The sequence below is a fragment of the Festucalex cinctus genome, chromosome 6 (assembly GCF_051991245.1).
Source record: "Festucalex cinctus isolate MCC-2025b chromosome 6, RoL_Fcin_1.0, whole genome shotgun sequence".
In the NCBI taxonomy this organism is placed as follows: Eukaryota; Metazoa; Chordata; class Actinopteri; order Syngnathiformes; family Syngnathidae; genus Festucalex; species Festucalex cinctus.
Genome location: NC_135416.1, coordinates 16,980,050 through 17,005,963, shown reverse-complemented (window position 1 = coordinate 17,005,963; position 25,914 = coordinate 16,980,050). Strand labels below are relative to the sequence as shown.

Sequence of the window (25,914 nt, the reverse complement as noted above, 5' to 3'; positions counted from 1 at the left end):
AAAAATGACACGTGCTTTTATTAATGAGCAAATATTTACAGCATTCATTGATGAAGCTGATAGCAACGTCAGAAAGGCTACAAGAGGACACTCAGTGCATTTATGACCTGTAAGTGCCGTGGAAACAGAACAATGTCTGATGAATATTTGTCTGACTAATCCACTGGAACTGGCAGATCCTGGCAGTTGTTGTGCTCTACTGGATAGTGATTCATCTCATGTTGTTCACCATTGAGATCTGCGTACTCCACAGAACCCTGCGCACACAGTGCATCATCAGGCGTTAACGTTGATTCAAGGATCATCATCTGATCTTATTACCACCCTTGACACACAGCAAAAACATTCTGCGTTACGAATAATCACAATTACAACAAACCACTGGAATGTTATCAAGGCGTTAGGTCATGATGGTCATGAAGAGAAATGATTAAGTTGAGTCTGGCCTCAAGGTAATCTGACTGAGGCGCAGCGCTGATCTTGGGGGTTGATAAGGAAGGAAGCCCCAGCCCAAACGGCTTTGTTCTTGTCTGGAAACTTTGACGGCGGTTTCCCTCATGCTCTAGATCATTGGCCTGCTGAGGGTCACTGAAACAGGGAGGGACTGAAGCATGCCATGCAGTGGTATGTAGCCTATGTAGTCAGAGTTGTAGTTTTAAGTCAAGTCCACAAATACAATTAGTATCTGCATAAAACGACACTTCGGGTGTGGCTAAAACATGGCTACCCAGCACAATTGTGCATTACTTGGTCCATTTCTACAACTACAACGTGCAGTTGTAGCAGTAGCTAGCTATGACTACACATTGAAAAATCCATCTTGCCTGGATGCCACAATTTATAAAACAGAGCTCACTGCCAAGTGTTATTTTGTGTTCTTCAGATTACCATGATATGTTGAAATGGAAAGCAATGAATAGTCTCTATTATGTGGACCTAAACACAGAGACGGGGATGTATTGGACTGTTAGCCCGTGAGCTAGCAGGTGGCTAGCGCCATTTGCTGTGACGGGGAAAAGCCCCTCAGTGACTCAGGGTGATATATTCCAGCCCTTGGAGGCGTTAAGTGCATTATATAGCAGATCAGACATAAATGGATGTGTCGGTGTTAGTGTAATTTTATCAGATATTTTTAGTCTCAGTTTTAGTCCAGTGCCAATCATGCTTGTTAGTTTTTATCATAGTCAACTTCATCTTGTTTTTGTCAACTTTTAGGCGACTATAAGTCGAGCATTTTAGTCTTTACTTTAGTCCAAGCAAATATAATTTTATTCACCTAATTTTAGTCAACAAAAACTGTCAACATTTTAGTCAGGACAGTTATTTTACCCCTGTATATTCCTTTGTCAGCAGATAATGTTGAACATTTCGGGTCTAAAACTATTTCACATAAAATTTCTCCCATATTTTTGATGAAAAACAACTTCACACGCAATTACAGTTGATCAACAAGTGGCTGCTATGGCTCCATGTTGCGAGTTAGCCAGCATTAGTTAGCGGTTGGATCAACATTACTGTATTGTTGTTGGATTAATGTTACGTTAATAACCATACTTACTTTTTTATTTTTTATTTTTTATTTTTTATTTTTAACCTTTCACCGTGGGTCACATTACAAATGTCACAGTGACAGATAAGCAGAGACGGGATTTTAAAAAAATCATATAATTTTCATCTTGTTTTTGTTCATGAACTAAAATGTCCATAGATTTTAGTCCAGTTTTTATTAAGTGAAGAACATTTTCGCCTCGTCTTCATTAGTCGACGAAAATGCATGCTAATTTAGTCCCAGTTAGTCTAGTCTAGTTTTCGTCCAGTGGAAAATGTGTATTCACGAAAATATTTTTATTTGGCTTTCGTTAACTAAATCAACACTATTAAGCATAACATGCTAGATGCCTGAATGTATTTGATTGAAAGTTCACAGGTGAGCAATTAATATATATATATATATATATATATATATATATATATTGACTTATAATTAATCAGAACCCCCCCCCCACCACCAAAATATGAATTGAAAGTTGAAGCTGGTAGACCGTCCTAAAAATTACAATAGTGTATGCAATGTTGTTACTACTGGAGTTGGTGGTTAAAAGAGGCACTGCTCATAATAGTAAGCCTGGCTGTGTGGTGGTGATTGATTTAAACTCACATAGCCATGATGGTCATCAGCACCTACAGAGAAAAGATCACAGGTTAGCTGTATTGTACGTGTACTATTTTTACTCATGAGAGGTATTCATCATGAGTCATTGGGGCACATGCGTGGACGCAGCTGCCCTTGCTGACTCACTTTTGTTTCACGAGCAAAGTCGAGCAAGATGCCATTTGCACCTACAGCTGTCATTTCAATCCACAGTCTTACAAGAATGCAAAATTGTTTAGTCGCTGCTGGCAAGGAAGTGCTAGCGCACAGAGGGATGCTTGACAGCATACTGCATTTGGCTGCTGTTTCAATAACAGGAAGTTCCTGCCAGTAGTAACAGGAAATGGTCAGTTTGGTCATTTTGGTTGAACTTGTCCAACCATCCGTAACACGACCTCCTTGATTTCATGTTAACGTTGAAACGGATTTGGCAATATAGATCAGAAACATCGCAAAGTTTCTGTGCACTGTACTTAAGGTCTCCTTCTTTAACTTTCTTGTGATCATCTTCACTGCACAAATCTTGCATGGAGCTCCAGACCAAGGGAAATCCATGATCATTTTGTGTCTCCCACTTTCATCTAATGGCGCAGATAGTCATCACTGTCTCACCAAGACTTTTGCTGATGGTTTTGTAACATATTTCAGCTTTGTGCACATCTATAAACTTGTCCCTGACATCTTTCGGCAGCTTTTGCCCATGCAGGTTCAGAGACTGGAAAGTAAAGCCCAATTCACACTGACTGCGGAAAGGACGCGTTGCGTTTTTCGCACGGCTTCCGCAAGGACTGCAATTTACACCGCATGCGTTGCGTGTCCGGAAATCTGCTCCCGACAGACCACAAGATCACGTGGGGTTTATGCCTGAGAGTTGAATTCACCCAATAACAACCGTGTATATAGAGTCCTATTTGTAAACAATAGCCACGCTTGTCTGTTGTCAAATCGATATGCTTTTTGGACATTATTTCTGGGACTTCTACCATGGCTGTTCTACCATGGGTGTAAGTACGATTTGTGTTTTAAATAGTGTCATTTTCCATCCATCCATTTTCTTGACCGCTTATCCCTCACAAGGGTCGCGGGGGGTGCTGGCGCCTATCTCAGCTGGCTCTGGGCAGTAGGCAGGGGACACCCTGGACTGGTTGCAAGCCAATCACAGGGCACACAGAGACGAACAACCATCCACACTCACACGCACACCTAGGGACAATTTGGAGCACCTAATTAACCTGCCATGCATGTCTTTGGAATGTGGGAGGAGACCCGGAGAAGACCCACGCGGGCACGGGGAGAACATGCAAACTCCACCCAGGAAGGCCGGAGCCTGGAGTCAAACCGGAGTCCTCAGAACTGGGAGGCGGACGTGCTAAACACTCAAACACCGTGCCGCTAGTCTCATTTTGTCATGTTTAATTTATTCTGAGCTAATTTTTTGTCTTAAATGTCCGACTCGTGTCATGTTATGTAGCTAGCTAGCGTCCCTCCCGAAAAAACGAGCTCGCCCGATTTCCTGTCCGGCTCGTGTAATTTCTTCTGCTTCACGAAATTCCGCATGCGGCGTCTGAAAGAAATAGAACGCTTGCGGAAACTTTCCGCATCGCCGCAGTAGTTCCGCACCGCACCGCAGCAGGTGTGAATTGACACATAGACTTGAATGCGTTCTATCCTCGCGGCGTCCGTACGGCCGCCGTACGGAGAACGCACCGCGCCCGTTTTACAGCCAGTGTTTATTGGGCTTAAGACTTTAATGATTGCTGGGTGATGACATAAGAACAGGAATAATGTTTGATTGGGTACAGCTCTGTGCCAAATGCCCATCAGCCAATCTATGGGAGCAAACATTTTGCCGGGGTTGTTGCAAATGCTTATTTTACTCAATAAAAGGTACAATAGTTAACATTTTTCAATTGTGTGTTTTAAAAATGTTTTATTGAAATACAACAAACAGAAAATTGGAGACTGTTATAAAGTGAGCAAACTTACAAATTCTTAAAATAAACATGCAATATAAAACCGACAATTGTATACCCGTCAAGGCAAGTTTAAAAAACATCCGACTCACCATGTGAAGATTTCTGTAGCTCGCTGTAAACCGTTTCTGTGCCTTTCCTCAGCGGTGCTGTTAAAGTAAAAATCAAAACATTAGCCTGGTTTGTCATCAAAAGGCAACATGGTCACGATAAGCAGTGTCTGATGTATAATTAACACAAATGCAAAAATAGACAGTGTTGAGCTCACAGGACATGCATGAAGAGCGAGCCCATATCGGAGAGCAGCTCAGCAATTAACTCAACCCTTCCTGTTTATAACAACCATAACAGTCCTGGAAATACCAACAGTTATCCCAACAGTTCTAACTACCTGGAGATGTCTTGATTAGGAGTAATTAGGCCCCTCCTAGGAAGTGTTGCTCCCTTATCAACAAAGGGGATGTTTTTTTTTAAGAGGGAGATATGAAACGGACTGGGGAGGGCAAATGAATGTCCAGAAAAAAAAAGAAAAAGTATGAAGGCTAGTTAGAGATAGAGAAGAGGGTGGCCTCATTACCTCTGGCGGGGTCCGCTGGTTGAGGATGCACCACCTCAGTGTACTCCACATCAGGCTCATTAGACACCATGCTGCTCTCTTCATCATTGGCTGCATTGGAACATCAATGAAAGTCAGATAAAGTGGTGAGCGGTCAGGGCTGGCAAGCTATCTCTATCGCTCTAAAAACGATCACAAGCAATTACCAGGACCTACATTTACAACTTAAATTCTAATATTTGCTCCTTGAAATTTTATACATTCATCCAAAAGGTCTACTTCCGTAGTGTTTCTCTTGGCTGTTAGATTTTTTTTTGTCCTTTTGTAGGAATAATTGAAAATAGTAAGTTATCACACATGACATTTGCTGCAATGAAGAACTGCTTCTGCTTGCAATGAAGAATGCTTTGCTTTGCTCCACACTCACATTCACATAGTCTCTCTATATATGTTATCTTAAGATAAATTACCATACATTTGCTGCAATGAAGAATTGCTTCTGCTTGCAATGAAGAATGCTTTGCTCAAGAATCTGAAGAACCACAACATTTAACGCAGAAGAATGGTTCGAACCAGTGCTGAGGCCACGTGTTTTCTTTTAAGAAATGATTGCAAACTTGACCACATATGTACTCAGCAATCTTCCACTCACATGTACAACACATAGACAAACAAGTACACTGTCTTCCAACTATGCCTTGCATATGGAGTTTTAGGGTTTGAACACCCATGTAACTAGTGGCGTGGAAAACCAAATAAATACAGAGGATGAGGAGAGGAATCTTCAGAGAGTGCAGGAGTGAATTGTATCAGTCAGTTCCTCTCCTCTCTTCTCGAGAACCTTGAACTGAGTGTCTTCTCTCATTTTTTTTTGTGTCGTGCTTAATAGATCCTAAACAGGTAAACCTGGCACCTGTTTTGCTGTGGCTCAAGAAAAATGAATGATGAGCCGATGAAGGCTGTGCCAAAGGTATTTTTTGACATCTGCCTTTTAGTCATAAGCCTCTACTCTACCATGACATTCTATTCTACCCAAGTCTTCAAAATCAGGAGTGCTGTCTGATGTAACTTAGAGAATGCGTTGCTCCATTGCCATCTGGCCTTACAATGACAAGCTCACATGCTAACCTGTTTCAGGCGGCCGCTCGCTCCACACGCTGATGTCTACTCTTTCCACTTTCCCTGTGCAGAGGAAATATAAGCACAATGAGACAATAAGTGTAGTTGGACTTAATACCTTCTGCGGGGAGAACCTATATACTGCAACAGGCCAAATTACATCACTACAGTGAGAATATCATGTCACTTTGTCTTTTCCACATGAAATGCACCCTGTTTAGGAACATCTGAATGTGTTAATTGTATTCGATTGTCTTCCTTGAGTGAATTTGATTATGGTGACAAAACTGCATTGCTTATCTCCAGCTGGTAATGTAATCTCATGTTGCTTAAATAAGGTTTATGAGATTAATTTCCTCTGCATGCTACGCACATTCAAACCAACAAAAGCTGTTCTGTGTCAACATGGGAAGTTTTGCACAGAGTCCATTGTTTCACTTTGTAAAGGAAGTCACTGTAGTGCATTCCTTTTTGGGAAATAAATCATCCTAGTGTGAAGTTTGTTTGAGTCTTTTTTTTGGTCTTTTGCGTACCACATTTTGTAGGACACAATGCATAATGATAAGCTATCATATAAAAGAAGCATTTACAAATCTGTTTAGTGTGATATACAGTTTGCAAAATTTGCAGCAAAATGAATGGGGATGACACGCGTCTAAATAGAACCAATTTATTTATTCTAAAAGGTTTTAAGCAAAGTCAAGGATTCAACCAAAATATACACACACATGACTTATGATGGTGATAAAAAGGGATCTGAAATTCAAAACAGTCAACAATGATGCTCAAACATACAAAGCTAAAGTCACAACAATGCAAAAACATGCACCCACGGACACATGGCATACAAAGAAACACAGGACAAAGACAGTGATGTTAAATAAAAATAACAAATACAGAAAAAAAAAAATCTAGATTGCAGGGGGAGGGGAGAGGGAGCAGCAGGAGGCGAGTCCTTTCTCTTGTAACACATTCCTCCACAGAGAAAAAAGTGGGAAAAGTTCCTCTTTTTTTTTTGGAGAATCTTCAATTTTTATTTATTTATTTTTTGCTCCCCGCCCCTTGCAAAGCAGGGCATCTCTACACTGTGGCCGGAATACTGAAGCTGCTCCTGTTGCTGATGTCAGTGGGAAGCGACAGCGCGCTAGCTCGTGTCCCATTGGTCACCCTCCCCTCCATGCCATCATAGTGTGGCACTCCGTCTGGAACAAGATGATAATGGGCGCACTAAGCACTTTGCAACACTTGACAATGTCATTCAACTAGCATTCAACTGTAAGCAGCTTCTTCCTGCTTGTCGAGACACCGTCCCTACAACAATTCCTGTTTTGCTTGCCTCGGGAATACACAAAGTGAGACAATGTTCATGCAAAATGTCACTCTCACACGTAACACTGAGCAGGATATCAACAACAAAACAAATGTTTATGTAAAACAAAGCTAGTCAGGTTACAACAACATGACCCCCTGCATGCATATTAGAACATGGATGATGGAGTGAGGATGGATCGCAATATGGCTCCCACAAACAACATGCTATGGAAGGACTTGTGGTTGGAGTAATGACTGATGATGACAGCCAGTGGAACACAAGAAAAAAAAAAGTAAAAATAATCTACCTGGGGCTGCATTATTAACCTCTGTGTCGTGGGTTAGACTCACTGTTAAAGAGTCATCTGATTTAGGGCTCGAAGGCTTTCTGAGAAATGGTGAGAATAAAGTCAATTGGACGAAATGTCAGATTATTTGAAGTCTACAAAATGTCAGATGAGAACAAAATAGAGATTTTGTGTGTTGAAGCCTATTGAGGTCAAACGTGCCCAAGTTCATAGACTACAAACGCAAGTACCACTTAATATATATAAAGTTTCTTACTAACACCCATTCATTTCATTGGTTGGAAAAAAATAGGAACGATTATTTATTTGCTACAAAAGAGTTTTTTTTTTTTTTTATATACTGTAACAGGACACCTTTGTGTTGTTACTCAAAAGGCCACATGCGGTCATAATGGGAGTAATCTCCCTAGTCTCTTCAATGGACTTAATCATGCAATACATCAAGCAGGTTATTATTCAACACTTTTCGGATGCCCGTTTTGATCCGGTGATGACATCTTGAGTGATCAAATCACAAGTTGACAGCTCTGTGTTTTTTTTGAACGTGTACAAACATTTTCATCAAGTTACCAACGATAGTTCAGCTATTTAAAACAGTTTTGGAGTGATGACGTTTAAAGTTGTGTTGTGGAGTTTGCCCATTTTCTACTCATGATTGCCACCTCTGGCTTAAAGCGTAACTGCAGCATCTGTGTCAAGCTTGTGCATGGTGCACATGTGAGTATGTGTGCTCAAATAAACTTTTTCTTTTCCAGTTTTCTTGGAGTCTGAGCTGGAGTTTGGGCTGTGCTCGAAGCCAGCCTCTTGTTTTTTTTTTTTTTTTTTTTTTTCAGTTTCCGTTCCAATTGTGTTGTACTCTAGCTAACAACCTACACTACATATCTGTGGGGATGAGCATGACATCACCTGCCACCATTCCCCCATCCTCAAGAAACTGAAGGGAAGATACAAGCTGATAGGCACAGTCACAGTTTAAAAGTCAGGGCTCTTTGTACTCATCTGGGCTTTAGTGGAACATGCAGAGACAATTTGCATATTCTACTATCAAAAACTGTCGTACCGCAGAGAAATGTTCCTTTTGCTGATGGTAACCATGCACACTCTGGTTCTAAAGAATGTCACCATCATGAGATGGCTTCATCTGTCTAAGATAGTTTGACCTGTCGTGTCGGTTTGTACAATGAGAGGAAGTGGAGGCATAATCAAGACATAATATCCAGTAGGCCTACAGTCTGTTTTGCACTCAAAAAAAAGCAAAACTACTGAGAGACACTTTTTAATTGAGCAATGGTCAGGTTTGTGTAAGCCTCCAAGTCCCTTCGGTATCATAATTATTTTCTACGCTTTAACATTCATTTGGGGAGACAGACCCTTTGCTGTTCCACCATGATTGTGCCCCCAGTGCACAAAGCAACGTCCATAATGAAGTGCCTGGATGAGTTTCTTTTAGGGGAGAGAGTAAAAATAAAACAATCCGAATTAAGTGGTTGTGTAAGTGTGCACACTACCTTAAAATTAAGGCTGTAATTGTACGAAGAACTGATCAATCACATTCAAGCTCGGTAGCCCTTTTTGTCCCAATTAAAGTTCAGGGGCCTCATTTATAAAACTGTGCGTGAGAACCTACGTACAAAAGTACTCCCGAACAAAACCCAAACCGACGTACGCAGGAAAAAATTGAGATTTATAAAACCCATGCATAGTCACACATACGCACACTTGCATGCAATTTCCCTTTGCAGCATAAATGCCATGATGCCAACCAGTGTGCGCAGCAGATTCCACACCATTCCCCCGCCCCAAGTCCGCCTATTTCACCCCAGATTTGGCAATGCAAATCAATTAACCTGCATATTTATAAGCAGCACGTGTTGGCGAACAACAAATCAAAACAATTTGGTCAAGCAAAGGCAAGAAAGAAGGCCAACTTCACCAAGATGTACATAGAATTATTGTGTGAATAAATAATATTAAAAATATGATTTAAAAAACAAAAAGATGTACATTAAAACGGAGAGGTCGAGTCACAGAAGGTCGTGATTGTTTGGGAGCATCGTCAATAAAAGCAACCAGGACGAGTTGCAATAATGCCGCCGCAGTGCGCACAGTGGTAGATAAAAAAAAAAAAAAAAAAAGAAGAATAAAAAAAATTAAAAAAATTATGATTTGGCCTGATACAAAGGTGACCATAAAGAAAATAATTTGACCAATTTTATTGTCATAACTCAGTCTTTTCTAATGCACTCAGGAAATTGAGTCAGAGGCAAAAATTAGGTGATCAATAGTAGGGATGTAACAATATCCAAACATCACGATACGATACGATAATTATCACGATATTGTGGGGGGTGTCAGCGATATTTAAAAAAGGTCACAATATTGTAAAAAAAATAAAAAATAAATAAAAAACTCATACAAAAGAAAAAGCACAATATTGTGCTTTTGAACATAACAGCAATGCATATAAACCACCTACAATCTCTAATAACAATATTGAGGCGCTTACTTGTTAATGCATGCACACATTAAGTTCCTCCACATATTGACTCGCTTCACAAACATATTACGATCCCCTTCATCTGACAATTATTGTAGATATTAAACATAGAAGGGCCAAAACATCCTAATCAAAATTAAATTGCACTAATAAACTAGCCACCATAGGGTGCTAGAGCTGCACAAATGGAAATCAACCCGACTTTTTTAACAGATGTGTTCCCTTTTAAATATTGTGAACATGACACCGACAATATTGTGGCAGTTTTAATACTACAATATCACGATATTGCCCTTATCATTACATCCCTAATCAATAGGCCGCCGTATTATTGTTATTCCCGATGAGTTGGGTAAGAATCTTCATCCAGCATCACGGCTTGCATGACAAGTCTACAATTATATCAAGCTCCATAGCAAAGATGCTTGTAGCAGACTGTATTTTTGCTAATTTTTTTTATCCTTACTGTCTTGTGTAAATATAGTAGTTTTATTTAGCCTTTAATGACATTTGCAATGTGACCCAACATCCAGTATACATGCATCTGAGGAATCGAAATGCACCACAAAGCTGTTTGTGTTGCTGCTTCCCCACATCTCCAGAATGTGCGGACTGCGTACAGTTGGTACAGACTTGATGTGGCGGTGCGTAAAGTTTCAGGTTCAGTTTGTTTTCCATAAATACCACCTTTGGCGCAGAAATGTTCGTACGTAGAGTTTTGGCCTCGTTTTGATCGGACGCATGCTTTATAAATGAGGCCCCAGGTGTTTTTCAGTTTTAATTTTTTAGTGGCATCTTACATCAAAAACATCGTCTGCTGACAGATTTCAAAGCATTGGTTGGGGGAATCTCATTACTGAAAGGAATCAGTTAGGAGAATAGTACAAAAGTATAACACACAGTGGAGAAAATATCCATATGGCAGTGACATGACTAAGCAATGTATGAAAGGTTAAGAAGAAAACTGGACAGGGAGGCTGACAAAAGGTCTACAGCAACATTTAAGGAGCTGCTGGAATTTTAGGAAAGTACTGGCTGTGTCCTGATCCTTCATACTATGTCTTGTATGTGAGGTAGAGTGGTAATACAGAAGCCTGTCTACATAGTGCCAAAACATCCGTGAAATCTCCCAGAGGCATGTGAGGTCATGTTTTGTGCTCTAATGAAACCAAGGCTGATGCTTTTGGCCACAATCCCAAAGGATGCGTTGGGCGCAAAAACAAGGAAAATCAAGCTTAAATGGTCATTCAAACCATGGCTTGTAGTTATGTCAGTAGACTTTGTTGCTTAATTTTGGATTTTGTGAGGATTTTGTATCACTACCGGTACCGGAATTTATGGCATCTGACTCAATTGACGCTTACCAGGCATCATGGGGTCCGTCCCCGTATAAGTGAATGCGAGTGTGAATGGTGGTCTGTCATTTTACCCCGTGGTTACCTGGTGACCAGTCCACACAGAAAGGCTGCATGGAGACGCAATTCAAAACTCAAAGCTCAGAACTTGTACGACAGACTTGCTAAACACCAGTACATTGTCCTGACTGTTGTAAAACACGACATTATAGTTTTAAAAGCCTTCTTGCAGTGTACAGTGTTCCCTTGTTTTCCGCTGGGGTTAGGTTCCAAAAAATACCCGCAATAAATGAAATCCGCGAAGTAGTTAGCTTTATGTTTTACAATTCTTATAAATGTTTTAAGGCTCTAAAATCCCCGACCGCACAATTTATACACTTTTCTCATTGAGGCATTTACATGTTCTCACATTTCTCTCTTGTTCAAACATTGACAATGTTCAAACCTTGATAAATTTTATAAAATGGGTATATTACTGTAAAAAAATATGCAAAATTGCACTTAAAAAAAAATCCGCGATACAGCGAGACCGCGAAAAGTGAACCGCGTTATAGCGATGGAAGACTGTAATAAAATCCCTAGTGACAAATTTCCGCCGTAAGTTCTATTCTAATTAAAAATCTGTGGGATGATCCGAAGAGGGCCGACCAGAGTTGTGTTTGTATTATGACAGATTTGGCGCAATTTCGTAAGAAAGAATCAGGCAAATATTCACCAATTTAAGACAACAATGTGCCATAGTGATGGGCCCCTGGCTGAAAATAAATAAATAAATAAATAAATAAATAAAATAAAATAATAAACTCAAAAGGAGCTGCAGTTTAATAGTGTGTTCTTTTTGCTATTTTATAGAATTTCAGTTTGTTAAAAAGGTGGAAAAAGTATACAAATGGTTTGTTTTGGTCTCGTTTTTTCACATCACAAAAACCTGGCTTTTCTGAAGGTACCGTATAGATTTACAAGTAGGGGTAAAATGGGATCTTAAGGCATTATTTTTGTGCTATCACAACTTCACTCAGAGCTGTCAACATTGATTGGGACACCCAAGATGCAATCTTTGGGCTCGCGACCCTGCATCGACCCTCATCTCAGCCAACCTAACAATACGGACACAACTATGACGAACGCAGCTATACACCATCTGTCATAATGAGAGGAAGCAAGTAGTGGAGCCAACTCACACTGACAATTCAGCAGCTGCTTCCCTTTTACCTACAATAAGAGAGGAGATGTGAGAAGAGCAGCAGGAGGAAGTGGGCGGGAGAAGCTTGCTTCACACGTAGTCAGACTAAGGAGGTGTGAGTTGCTGCGGGATTGTAGGTGTCTCTACCTCTCTTGGACCTGAAGCACAGCACAAACACCACCACCAGCACCGACACCACCAGCAGACAGAAGCCCACAATCACCGCTTTCTTCCATAGGGCCAGGCGCACTGCGGAGAGAGACAAAGTCAAGGAGAGAAATTTGGACATATGACCAAAAAAATGAATTTGAAATCTGACTGACTAAAGAAACAGATGGAGGGAGGGAAAATTATGTTTTTGAAGCATTTCTACTAGAATGTGGATGGCAAATAAAAAAGATGCCAAGTATGTAAATGTGGTGTCATTTGAGATCTACAATGTGGCTCAGGTGAAAAAGTGGTTAGGTATTAAGGTATTAAACGAGAGAAGGAAAGAAAGAAACTGGATGAGGAAATGGATAACTTAATGTCTCTCCATGGCGATAAACTCAGCCATCTCTGGCATACTCAACAGAAAGAGGGTGAACGTTATGACATTCATTCGCCACTTAGTTTTTTATTTTACATTCCTACATTCTATAAACAGTTGGGTCAAAAACAAACCTATTATGGGTCAAAAATGGACACCCTCTCTACTTGTGCCAATTTGACCCACCTGGGTTAAAATTTGGGTCATTTTCTATAAAATAACCTAGAAAGTAGGGTTAGATCCTCTACTTTGGTCGATTTCCCCCAACTTTGGGTTAAAAATTGGGTCATATTGCATAAAACAACCCAGAAATTTGGGCCAGATCATCTATTTGAGTCAGTTTGACCTACCTTTGAGTCAAAAATTGGATCATTTTGTATAAAACAAGCCAGAAAGTTGGGTTAGAACCTCTACTTGTCAATTTGACTCAACTTTCTGGATTGTTTTGCACAAAAAGGGTCATTTTGTAGACAACAGCCCAGAAAGTTGGGTTAGATGCTCTACTTGGATCAATTTGAGCCAACTTTGGATCATAAATTGGGTCATATTGCATAAAACAACCCAGAAATTTGGGCCAGATCATCTATTTGAGTCAGTTTGACCTACCTTTGAGTCAAAAATTGGATCATTTTGTATAAAACAACCCAGAAACTTGGGTTAGATCCTCTATTTGGATCCATTTGACTCAACTTTCTGGTTTGTTTTTCACAAAAAAGGGTTATTTTGTATAAAATAGCCCAGAAAGTTGGGTTAGAGCCTCTACTTTGGTCAATTCGACCCAACTTTGGGTCAAAAATTGGGTCATATTTTATAAAACAACCCACAAAGTTGGGTGAGATCATCTATTTGGGTCAGTTTAAAATTGGGTCATTATGTATAAAACAACCCGGAAAGTTGGGTCAAATTGGAACATAAGGTGGTTCGGTCCATAGTGGGGCTACTTTTGACCCAACTGTTTTTTAGAGCGTATTTAGAATTCTTAAAGATCTTGCAATGAACAAGTGAAGAAAATCCCAAAAAAGAAAAACTTTATTGAATTGAAATTGACTGCACTTATTGCAACAGTTACTGATAATTAATCTGTGACACACATTCACACCTCAAGACAATTTCGAGTCTTCAGTGAACCTACCATGCATGCTTTTGGAATGTGGAAGGAAGCTGAAGAAAATCCTTGCAAGCATGGGGTGAACATGCAAACGCCACACAAAAACATTGGAGCGTGGATTTGATTCCTCAATGTGCTAAACGTTTGCTGAACGTGCCACCCCAACATTCCTATGAGATAATAATGATCCAGTTTGTGAACGAAGCTCATCCTGACCTTCTATGGTGACCGGTGCGCTGCGGACCACATTGTTGGCGTGATTGATGGCCTCGCAGTAGTAGGTCCCACTGTCATCTTTGGCCAGCGCTTCAATCTGGAAGTCTGTATTGTTCGTGTCTGAGGTGGTGGTGAAGACCGGGTTGTTGCCGCCATCTTTATACCACTTAAAGGTGATGGGCGGGGTGCCTTTCACACCACATATCAGGAACAGATGATCTCCCTCTGCAATTTCTGGCAAGATGGGGATGACCGTGAGCGTCGGATGAGACAGAGGCACTGTGGAGACAAAGAAAAAGGAGGGCCGTTAGATGGGCTATAATGGTCAAGGCTCTCATCTTTATTCAAGCATCCATTTTGAGAAGCTTGAGTTTGGAAAAAGCAAGATTCAGGGCAATCTATGGGTTCAAGCCTCACTGCACTTCCCTCCCAAAAAAAAATCATCGAGTAGGCAAATTCACAAATACTATAGACAGTTGCCGTGTGAAATATTTACCAACAACAGTCGCTTCCAGTCTTTTGCTGAGCGGCGCTTCCTTCTGACTGTTCTTGGCCTCACACATGAACTTGTTTATTTCGCCAGGCTGGTGGATGGTGACGGTGAACACAGCCTGCTCAAAAGGCATTTTGACACTGGCCATGCTCAGCTGCTCGTACTCTTTCAGCAAAGTGTAGTTTATGGGCAGGCTGCCGATGTCCGACTGACACAGGACCTTAAAGGGACGTCCCAGTACCGCCCGGCCAACCACTGAGATCCTTGGTGTTGACACAGTCACTAAAGTGGGCAAACACAAATAGAACAAACTTCAATAGACCTTAAGTTGATGAAATATCGCACACATGATACCATACAGGACGTATTCATATATACTGTATATGTGTATGGACTTCACAACTTGATTTTTCACTATTTTAAATTTCATTTACACTGCATTACAAATTATGTTGAAAGTGATATTTTTGGCTGATTTTAGTAGTCAATGCAAATGGCACTCAGCATAATTTTGAAGTCATCAAAAATTCGAGGATAAGTTAAATGTTTTGTACATAGTTGTGCCACGGCCCAGGGGGATTGTGGGAGAATCAGTCTGCCTGCACCTCCTCGATCAAATCCATCAAAATCACGTTAAGGCCTAGATACACCAATCTGATGTCGGCCAAATTTGAAGGCGTCGGCCCAGGCATTGGCACGTGTCATAGAAAAATGACGTAAATACACACCGTACCGACCCCGACTATTACGTACCTCCAGAGCATGCCCCCTCCACACTATCAGTGGCAATAGTCATTATTCCTAAAAAGCAACCAGAAACCTCTTTACGGTTGCTGTATATAAAAATGTAAACAATGCATACCGGTTACTTTTTCTTTCACAATGTCCTCCCACGTGAATGAAACCCTCCGACTTTTTGCACGGTATCGTATATAAAAGCAAATTCTACCTGCTATATCCAGTCGCGTCCCCATGTCATGCAATGGTTTGGCTTTCATACATTTGTCGGCAAACCTTTTAACGGCAATATCATACAATGCTGGTTTCTCTTGAACCAAAGAGACAAAGTCATCTACGTTTATCCGCGTTCGTCACTTCCTCTTCTTGGCCCGTGTGCTGATTTCCTAGCTAACAACCAATCACAGTGATCAAATTCCCCAATGCCGATTCAACATGCCGAATTTGCTGGAAACGCCCTGCTGATGTATTCCAACTCGATCCGACTTTATGACAGTAATTTATATACTGATCAGACGGCGGATGGTGTCGACCCAACGCTGTCCGACTCCCGACGTCGGATTGGTCTCTCGAGGCTTTCAGACCACCTGTGCCACAAATTAGACTTGCTTTAAGCTGGTCTAAATTTAGTCTACTTTCTGTCAACTAATTGTCAGATGTAGCACACAGTTAACTAGACTTGCCCAGGCACAAAAATTAAGATACAACACTTTTTGCTACAAAAATAGGGCCCGATGTGTTAAGGGTCAGACAATACTTAATAAAACATTGATATTATGAGATTTTGAGATGAGAATTTAAAACAAGCTATTATAGGTGATAAAGCAAGAAGTCAGTTTCATAGTTTGTAGGCAGTGGCAGAATCACATCTCCTCGTTCAAAAACAAAATCTGAGCAAGCTGAAATAAGCAGACCTTTACAGAGAGCAGGAAGCAAAGCAAACAATCATAATTCGGAGGCGAATGATTTTGATAACATGAGCGATGAGAACACGTTTCTTTTCACTTTTCCTGCCTTACAATGCCGCCAATGAACACGGGACGTTCATATTAGTATGTGGCGCTGGCTGTTCAAAATGAATGGCGAGCTGCAAATGTCTTTAGTTTGGATAATGGACACCCTTAAATGAACAGATGATTTGATTGCTACAAAGCAAATTACCAAAACCCTTTGAAATTCCAGAAAAATGTGCTTACTTGAAATTGTCCAATAGGAATAGATTGTGCATTTAATTATGGAAAGTGCTGTAATATGTGGTGAAAGAAGGGTACATGCTCACCTTTAGGACGGACCGTCAAAGGGCTGCTGTATTTCCTGATGCCCTTGGCTTGAGCGATGCAGGTGTAGTTGAATTCGTAGAGCAGAGCTTTGCCAAAAAACACGCCGGCGCTCTTTGGGATCAAGAGGCTCTCTGGCGGATCCAAACTGTAAGTCAATTCGTCCCTATGGAGCCTCTCTGAGGCGAAGCGCTCACTTTTGCAGCTCAGAGTCATGTATTCCCGTTGAAAGACTTCACTTGGAGACATGGTGAGCGTGGGCACTGAAAACAGCTCTGTGGATACAGTCCAGAATATTATGCATTGACATCCATCCTTCAATTCTCTGTAGCGCTTGTCCTCATTTGGGTCACGGGTGAGCTGAAACCTATCTCAGCTGTACGTACGGGTTGCCAAAACAACTCCAATGAAGTTTGGATGATGTGTAAAATGTAAATAAAACTGAATACACTGATAAAAAAAATAATAATTTTTTTTTAACTTATATTCAATCAAAGAAGAAATATTTAATGTTCAAACTGATGAACGTTATATTTTTGTCAGTTGGATGCATGCATGTTATAAAAAAAAAGTCAGGGACAACAAAAGACGGGGAAAGTTGAGGAATGCAAAAAACAAAAAAACAAACAAACAAAAACACCTGTTTGGAACATTCAACAGTTGAAGTTAATTGGGAACAGGTGAGTGTCATAATTGCGGATACATCCAAAAGGAACATCCTGAAAGGCTCAGTTGTTTACAAGCAAGGATGGGACGAGGTTTACCACTATGTGAGCAACTGCATTAGCAAATAGTCCAACAGTTTAAGAACATACAATTGCAAGGAATTTAACGATTCATAATCCATCATCACAAGATTCAGAGAATCTGGAAAAATCTTGGTATGGAGGTGTATTAGTACTCATGTCATGGGTACTTTGCACATCTGTGAGTCCAGGCCCGTCTCCGATTAAACGTGTTTGGCCCATTACATTATATACAACTATGGCGTCCCCGGAGTTGTACATCAAGCAAGAAAGGGAAAGAATTTCGTTGACAAAGCTTAAAAAAAAAGTTCCTAAATAATTATTAGGTGTTGTTAAAAAGAAAGGTAATGTAACACCGTGGTAAACACGCCCCTGTCCCAGCTTTTTTTGTGTTGCAGGTATTAATTTCAAAATGAGAGAATTTGAAAAAAAAAAAAAAAAGTCACAAATAACAGTAATCTACATTGGGTTGATATTGAGCTTTTCTAGATTTGCGACGTGTAGACCTATGGAAAATTATTTTACAACTAAAATAGTGCTAACATCTATTCATTACACCCAATGAATAAAAATTAGGGCTGTCAGGCAATCAAAGTTTAATTGACACTGATGTATAATGATACCGTGATTAATAAAAACTGTAGATTTGCGTACAGTATTATCTAGGCCCTCTTCCCTCCACTGTGCAGGAAAAAAGAACGTTGCTGACATTAGGAAAGTTGTTTGTTTTTGGGGAAAATACTCAGCTAACACGTACAGTTGGGGCCCATATGGGCACCACGGTCTAGTTTTGCATGGGCATGGAGTGGGCTTCGCTGGTGGATCCCACTTGGGCAGTAGATGGGCAAGAAGTGGGCTCTGGGTGGGCTTTACTCCAAATTATTCAAATTTTTCACAATAACAGCGTATACAACAGCTTACTACCTGGCCTGTATTTCTTTACAATTAAGTAAGATTTTCTTTTTGAAAAAAATCCACAAAAAAAAACAACTTAGATTTCAGCTTAATATTGACACCTTCTTAAAATAATTGCCGAAGTCATTTTTTTTTCCAGATTTTACAGGAAATACAAACAATGGAACCATTTGTATCATAAGCAGATGATTTAGGCAAAAAACAACAAAAAACTGTAGCTCTTGCTTGCTACCTTGCTTCACTGTAATAGCGTCAACACGTAGACAGGAAAAAAAGGACAACTTTCAAAATAAAAGCACAGCTCAGCACAGCTATCACTGTGCCTACCCCACATTTCCTGTACTTCATACTGTGAATTGTAAAATATGTAATGGAAACTCATACAGCACTTACCAGTCACCAAAATCTTCTTTGTGTCCACTTTCACAACGTTTCCCATTTCCAATCTGCACTCAAACTCCTCAGAGTCCTTGGCCAAGGCGATCATGCTGTGGTTGACGTTGTCGTCGCCCCTGCTGAGAAGCTGAGTGCCGCGGCTCAGGTAGAGGTGAACCATTCCGTGCATGTTGCCAATGAGGTTTCTGACAGTGCACATAATGTTAAGTCGGTCTCCTTCGTAGATGTTGCTGTAAGGGAACATCTCCATGACTGGTGTAATGGAAAGCTCTGTGGAAACAAGAACGACCAGAAAAAAGACCGCCTTCATATTTGGAAAAGTGAATGACTCGCAAATGTCTCCAGACAGTACCTTTGACCGAAACGGTGACAGTGTTGCTTTTGTCGGACTTGGAGAAGAACGGTGTCACCAGGACAGTGTAGGAACAGTACATCTTGTGGATGCCAACATTGTTGAAGCGCAGCTTGACCTCCGACAGGTTGGAGCTGACCCTGTCCTCCAGAATCTCCTTGTCGTCATCATAGAAGTAGAAAATGATGGAACCCGTTTCTCCTGGCGCGGTGCACCTGGCTGTTAGCTCCTCCCCCTCAGTGACAACAGCGTTGTTCAGATGAAGTAGTGGTGCGGATAAACCTGCAGTGTGAGCAAATATACGCAGGATTGTTTTTAGATTTTATTCACTGATGGCTTTATGTGGATTTTTCTGTTTTTCTTGACTCTTTTCATTCTTAGGCAAAAACATTTCATTCCTACATTTAATACAGTAAACTTTGCAATTTCTTCAAAGATACTTCTCTCTAATAAATAAAAACACATTCCGGTACAAAAAACAAATAAAATGTTTGCCAGGCATTCACCTAGACCAGGGGTCAGCAACCTTTACCTTATTTCACTGCCTTTGACAAGTATACTTGTCAATTGTATTTTTTAGAGCGGTGCTAAATGGGGGCGAATCTGAGCATGCTCCACTGTAAATATCAAACTTGGAAACAACTTTACTGATGCCCAACCACCGGTAGATGACATCATAGCCCCATTTTATAGGAAATAAACACAGTTTCAGAGTCCATGGGAGAAATGGCTGTATTTTGGCAAACCTACATTTTTCTGCTGTCAATTATAAAAGAACGGGACGGGACAAAAAGTAGGGAGTCTATTCTGTTATTTGGTAGATTCGGTTTATATATAATTATTGAATGTAATATCACGTGAGTATTGGAAATGTAAACATTTTCTATAATGACTGGCAGTGAATGAGTTAAGAGCCATTCTAGGCCAAAAAAAAAAAATCTGCCTGGAGCCTCAAAGGCTTTGAACATTATGATGAACCAAACAGTATGCGAGTGTTAGTCTACTGTACTGAGGGCCCAAGAGCTAATTCGAGTTGCACCATAATACAAAATATGCAGCATTTTGGATTTTTTTTTTTTTCGTGTGTAATTTTTCCGACTTAGTTTTCCATACATTTGTGGACTTCTCCGTCTTTCTGTCAAATTTCTGATATTTTTAGTTTTCTGCCTGTCCTCCTTTTTTCGGACATTTACGGCTATGTTTTTGCTATTTGTTTCTGCCATTTTGTTATTAATTTTCTGACATTTTTGGCAATTTTGTGGACATTTTATGCTAATTTAGGGGATTTCTTCTTTTGTTTTTGGACATTTTATAGTTACTTTTTGAATGTATTCTTTTCTGCCTTTTTAAAATGAATTTTCTGACTTTTTTTTTTTTTTTGCATTTTCAAAGACATTTTATGGTAATTTTCTGCCTTCTTTTGTTTTTGGACATTTTGTGGTTATTTTTTGAACGTTTTCTTTTCTGCCTTTTTAAAAATAAAATTTCAGACTTTTTTGGGGCAATTTTGTGTACATTATATGGTAATTTTCTGCTTTTCCGTTTCCTTTTTTTGTAGTCACTTACTTTTTAGACATGTTTAGTGATTAAAAAAAATAAAAATAATCTACCTTTCGGCTCCTTTTCTAACAACTTACAAATTTGGATATCATTCTTATTTTTTATTTTTTTTTAATCTAAGTTATTAATTATGTCAAATAACATTTTATCTAAAAACATCAATGTAAAACAAAAGACATATAATAATTTTTACTATTTTTTTTTTTTTTTTAGCGAACCAGAGATAGCTACAGGAGTGGGATTAAAGAACCACATGCAGCTCCAGAGGTGCAGGTTGAAGACCCCTGGCCTAGACTATATTTTTTGTTTTCGCAAGAATATTTTGAACATTTTAAATCAGAACCATTAAAACTCGACGAACTTGTTCAGTGAAAGTTTGAGAACCTTGAATAAACCCTGCTGAACCCTGACGGTTGCGTGCATTCGCTACCTTCGCCAACACTTGCAAACGTTCGCTCCTCTGTGCATACGCATGCTTTAATTAAGAGATTTCTAATATATGGGTTGTCTCGTGCCTGACTAAAAAAAAACACAAGAGTGTTCTAAAATGTTCTTTCTCATCTGAAAAAATACCAAATGTACAGATGAGGTGTCATTTTTCAGTTGTGAGTGCATTTTATGTTAGAATGTGACAGGAAAAAAATGCACTTACCCGTGACTGTGAGTCTCTCGGCGTCACTGGTCACTGTCCTGCCTTCGATGTTGATCTTGCACTTGTACTTGCCCGTGTTGGACACTCGGGCGTCAGGGAGGCGGTACAGGAGGTCGCCGGAGCTGCTGGTGGTCTTGGTGTAGACGGTCACGCCGTCCTTGTAGATTGTGTACTCGCGACTCAGCGGCCGCGTGCCCGAGCTGCTGACCAACGCCTGACAGCGCACGGTCACATTGGCGCCCCGTTTCACTTCGGCCTCGGGTTCAAGAGAGATGCTGATGTCCCTTATAGTGAAGACTGGAAGGTGGGGTTGAAAAACATGGTAACACTTTTCAGTTACAAGACATTTCAATTGTGTTCTATAATTTTGTTTTTTATGGATCTATTTAGGGCTCATAAATTTGTATTTGCTTTCTTTGTGGTGGAAATGATACACGGCAGTTTTGTTAGCGATCTTAATAGAACTTTCAAATGATTCAGATCAGTCATTAGGAAATGTAGTATTTTGTCTCATTCTAAATGATCCTGCTAACTTCAAAAATAATTTATACAGAGAGCATTTTAATGAACTTCAACAATATTCCATATTTAACTCATTCACTCCTAGGACATTTTCGCTATTTGACTGGATTTTGACTGATTTTGCAAGACCCATAGAATATTGTGTCCTATTGTTATAAAAACATGGAATCTACCAAAAGGAAGATTAGAGCCTCTTCTTTCATCAGGAAAAAAAAAAGAAGTATATTTCTATCTTTTTCCATTTTGCATCAATTAGCATTAAAATATGGTTAAGTTTCATCATTATTTACAAATTTGTTTAAAACTATGGGGAAAAGAGCTTTTTGATCTCTTATACTCTGCTGCCATCAACTGGCCGTTTTTGTAATAACTACCATTGCTTCAAGCATTCTCTTCAGTTCAGAGGCTGCATCAAAGCCAAAACGTATAAATACATCTTTGGGCGCATGGTAATATTTAAAATAGAACGTATTTATACATTTTTGGGAGTAAATGAGTTTAAAAAAAAAAAAAAACATCATGTAAAATGGATGAATAGTTTTAGGTTACATCTTGAAGACTTTGGCTTCTTTCGTGTGTCAGTTTGAGCTGAACCTACACGATCACCAAATAAACATGTCAAGGGGGATAAAAGTGCACTTTTAATTTGTATTAAAAACAAGTTTATATTTATTTGGGATTTGAATCCACACAGGATCAAAAATATACATGCAGGCTAATAATAGCAATGGCTACCAAGTACTTAATTGTGGGAATTCAGCACAAACTGTGAATGTTTTGTTTATGTTAAAACTGATTTAGAAGCAGTATACTTAATTGTTGTCGAAACATTTTGCACAGGAAATATTTTTGAATAAATGAAACATTGACCCAACATTTGTTGGGTCTATTAGATTAAAATTGTAATCGTCCTGAATGACTGACACAAATCGCGTTTGTTTTTTTTTTGTTTTGTTTTTTTTAATTCATATCACCTACTCCTAAAAAATGTCTTTGATGAGGCCAAGCCCACTGAATTTCTCACAAGTGACTGTTTTTCTTCATCAACATAAAAAGGATTTGTTTCACCGGCTTGACCAATTTTCATAACAACGGGAAAGTCCAAGAAACTCAGTCAAGAACTAATCTGAAAAATGGTCAATTTTCATCTATTTATTTCTTGGGAATGTCTTTTGGCGCGATTTCTAAACAATGTGAAGGAAATCACTTTGGATGTCCGGAAACAACCCAGGAGTGTACAATGAACTGGAAATTTCTGGAAGTCTAGTGTTGCTGTCCGCAGCGAGGGGAGCTAACTGGCCCGAGAGCGTGCCGACCACAAAACAACCCCCTGCTCTGAAATCGACACATTCAAGCTTGACTGAAATTATGGTGAAAAAGACAACGACACTGAAGGTGACCTAAGAATACTGAAGCAAATGTCAAGCAACCATCTCAAGAAATGTGAATATTGTCAAAGAAACAAGAAGATTTTATGTTCATCCTTGAAATTTGCTCGGAATTGGACTTCTGAAAAGTAAAAAGTTTTTTTTTTCCACTTTTGAAATTGAACTATTGAATTATTTTTTGTAATATATTCCAATCTATCAAATGTTTAGCTCCAGTGTTTCCTCATGGGGGAGCCTCCACAGTGAGAGGGATGGCTGGTCTTCATCCCTCTCACTGTGGACGAACTCCCCCTGGGTGCCTTTCCTTACAGGGTACTTCTGTGCCCTGCCATGTTGTGGTTTTCATGTGTCTGTCGTGTTTTGGGTGTGTCTGTGGGTACGATCATGGGGATGTGGGGGGGAGGGGTGGCTTTCTCTTTTTATTGTATTATAGATGTTCAGCACTTTGAGTTGCATTTTGAATGTATGAAAGGTGCTATATAAATAAAGTTTGATTGAAGTTTGAAGATGTGCCTGCATATATTTGAGCCTTTACGTATAATTTTGACCCAAGCAGAAGCAGCCAGTCCCTCGTACGATGGAGTTTGAAGAAAAACAACAGGAACAAAGCACTTGACTCGTCAAACAGGTGGTTGTGCCTGTAAACAGCCTGTACGAAACCGTCCGCTCCTGAAATCCTTCACAAGCGGGTCCTGATGAAAGCTGGCGTGCAACCGATGAGGACCGAGTCAAACGTTCCATCAGTGAGTGAGCAAAGCGTGTGTGACGATGCCGACCGACGAGTTCCCAAAGACCACTCTGGTCAACTTTTCCACCAGGGCAAATGCTGGCTAAACCCAAAGCTGTGATAACAAAGTTTTCCACTAACTCACATTGAACAGCACATGTGACATGTACAGTATACAAAAGAAGACTATTGGAATTGTAATGTGAAGTAAGGCTTTCAATTTAGTAAAAAAACAAACAAAAAACCCCCAATAATAATCCTTGGGGACAATAACATGGCAGCAATGTAAATCTCCAGAAAGAGGTTATGATTCAAATATTTGCGCTAGTTGAGGGGTCGGTAACCTTTTTGAAAGTGAGAATTATACTTTGTTGGTGCTGATTTATGCAAAGGGTTACCAGTTTGATACACACTTCTGAAATAACTTGCTATATGTTATATAATAATTAATATCATTTATATGACTGATCATTTAATGATTTCACTCAATAATCAGGAAACAGATACCATAAATATGTAAATATCATGCAAAATATTATATGTAATATCTGAATGTAATGTAAATAGAATATATGTTCTAGTGCTGTCAAAGTTTAAGCCTTAACTAATCAACTAATCACAAAATCATGTATTAATGCGGATTAATCACACTATTAATTTTGACTGCAGATGATTCTTTAGCTGACAGTGGACGGTTACGTGTTTGAGCAATAAACACAACTGTATGCATTAAAGTAAATCATTTTGCGTTTGACATTGAGAATATTTGTTAAAACATGTTGATTAAAAAGCCTTTTTAATGAAGTGATTAATCAAAATTCTAAGATGTGATTAATCTGATTTAAAAAAAAATGTTTGACAGCTCTAATATGTTCACAATAGTGTTTCCAAATCTGTAGCAATATATCTATTAACCTGACTCTACATTTGTTTTTCTAAATCAAGGTTATGACAGTTCACAAAACTAAAGCTAAAATTAACAAAATCATTTTGGTTAACAGAATAAAACAAAAATGCTTAGAAGAAAACACCCAAAAACTAACTGAAACATCTTACGTTTACACTTTACATTTTAAAGTAACATTATAGTGAAAATGTCCTTCGTCAAATAAATTCTACATGAGCTATTGGTGTTGTTTTAAAATGCATTTGTTTCGATATTGCTCTACATCTGTACAGTCGGTGACCATTTTTTTTTCTTCAAATCTTGCATATGCAAATACTCAATATAGCAAAAAAAAAAAAAAAAAAAAAAAAAACTAAATAAAAAAAAAACTAAGAAAACTAAAGCTAATACTAAAATCATTAAAAACCAAGCATTTTCAAAAACAGGAACACGAATAAAAAGTAACAAGCTTGCCCAAAAACTAATGAAATTGGTATTTAAAAAACAAATGTCAAAATGGAATAAAAACTAAGTATGACGAAAAATCCCAAAAGATTACAATCCTGGTCATTACACCACCAACCCCACTGTACAAAACCTGTTATGGCGCCATCAAGAAATACGCACATAACCATGAAATCATTTTGGTAGATGTCAATTGGAAATCGCTACATTTTTTTATCTAAAAAAAAAAAAAAAAAAAATCTCCACTCTCCCAGCATCATGTACTTACTGGACTGTGCGTCGGCCGCTCTCCACGGATGAAGGTCTTGGAACGAGAACAAAACAAAAGCACCTGATTAGAGATCAGTCAACGAAGTTGCTCCTCCAAGAAGAATTCCAAATGAACAAGACAAACGCTTACAGTTGGACACGAGCGTGCAGGTCAACAGAAGCAGAAAGCGGCCCATCGCGTCCGAGGAGCTCTCCAATGATCCTCTGCTGCGGCCGACGG

The 25,914-nt window shown here is 39.4% G+C and overlaps 1 protein-coding gene across 6 annotated transcripts; it reads right to left on the bottom strand.

The window, feature by feature from the left end:
* Positions 1-25,914, bottom strand: pecam1b (platelet and endothelial cell adhesion molecule 1b). 6 transcript variants are annotated; one of them, XM_077524153.1, is made up of 16 exons: positions 25,825-25,914; positions 25,693-25,728; positions 21,437-21,733; positions 19,225-19,506; positions 18,870-19,142; positions 16,818-17,090; positions 14,804-15,082; positions 14,308-14,586; positions 12,602-12,703; positions 12,453-12,483; positions 7,420-7,499; positions 5,810-5,863; positions 4,703-4,792; positions 4,218-4,274; positions 2,159-2,181; positions 1-257 (listed from the first exon to the last, which is right to left on the bottom strand). In XM_077524153.1, the coding sequence occupies exons 1-16, from the start codon at positions 25,868-25,870 to the stop codon at positions 156-158; spliced, it is 2,304 nt and encodes a 767-aa protein (XP_077380279.1). In that variant the 5' UTR covers positions 25,871-25,914; the 3' UTR covers positions 1-155. The 6 variants fall into 6 exon arrangements, 5 of the variants coding, with proteins under 5 accessions (XP_077380279.1, XP_077380280.1, XP_077380281.1 ...); XM_077524154.1 differs by lacking the exons at positions 7,420-7,499; positions 12,453-12,483; XR_013283914.1 differs by lacking the exons at positions 1-257; positions 2,159-2,181; positions 7,420-7,499 and having other exon boundaries at positions 4,220-4,274.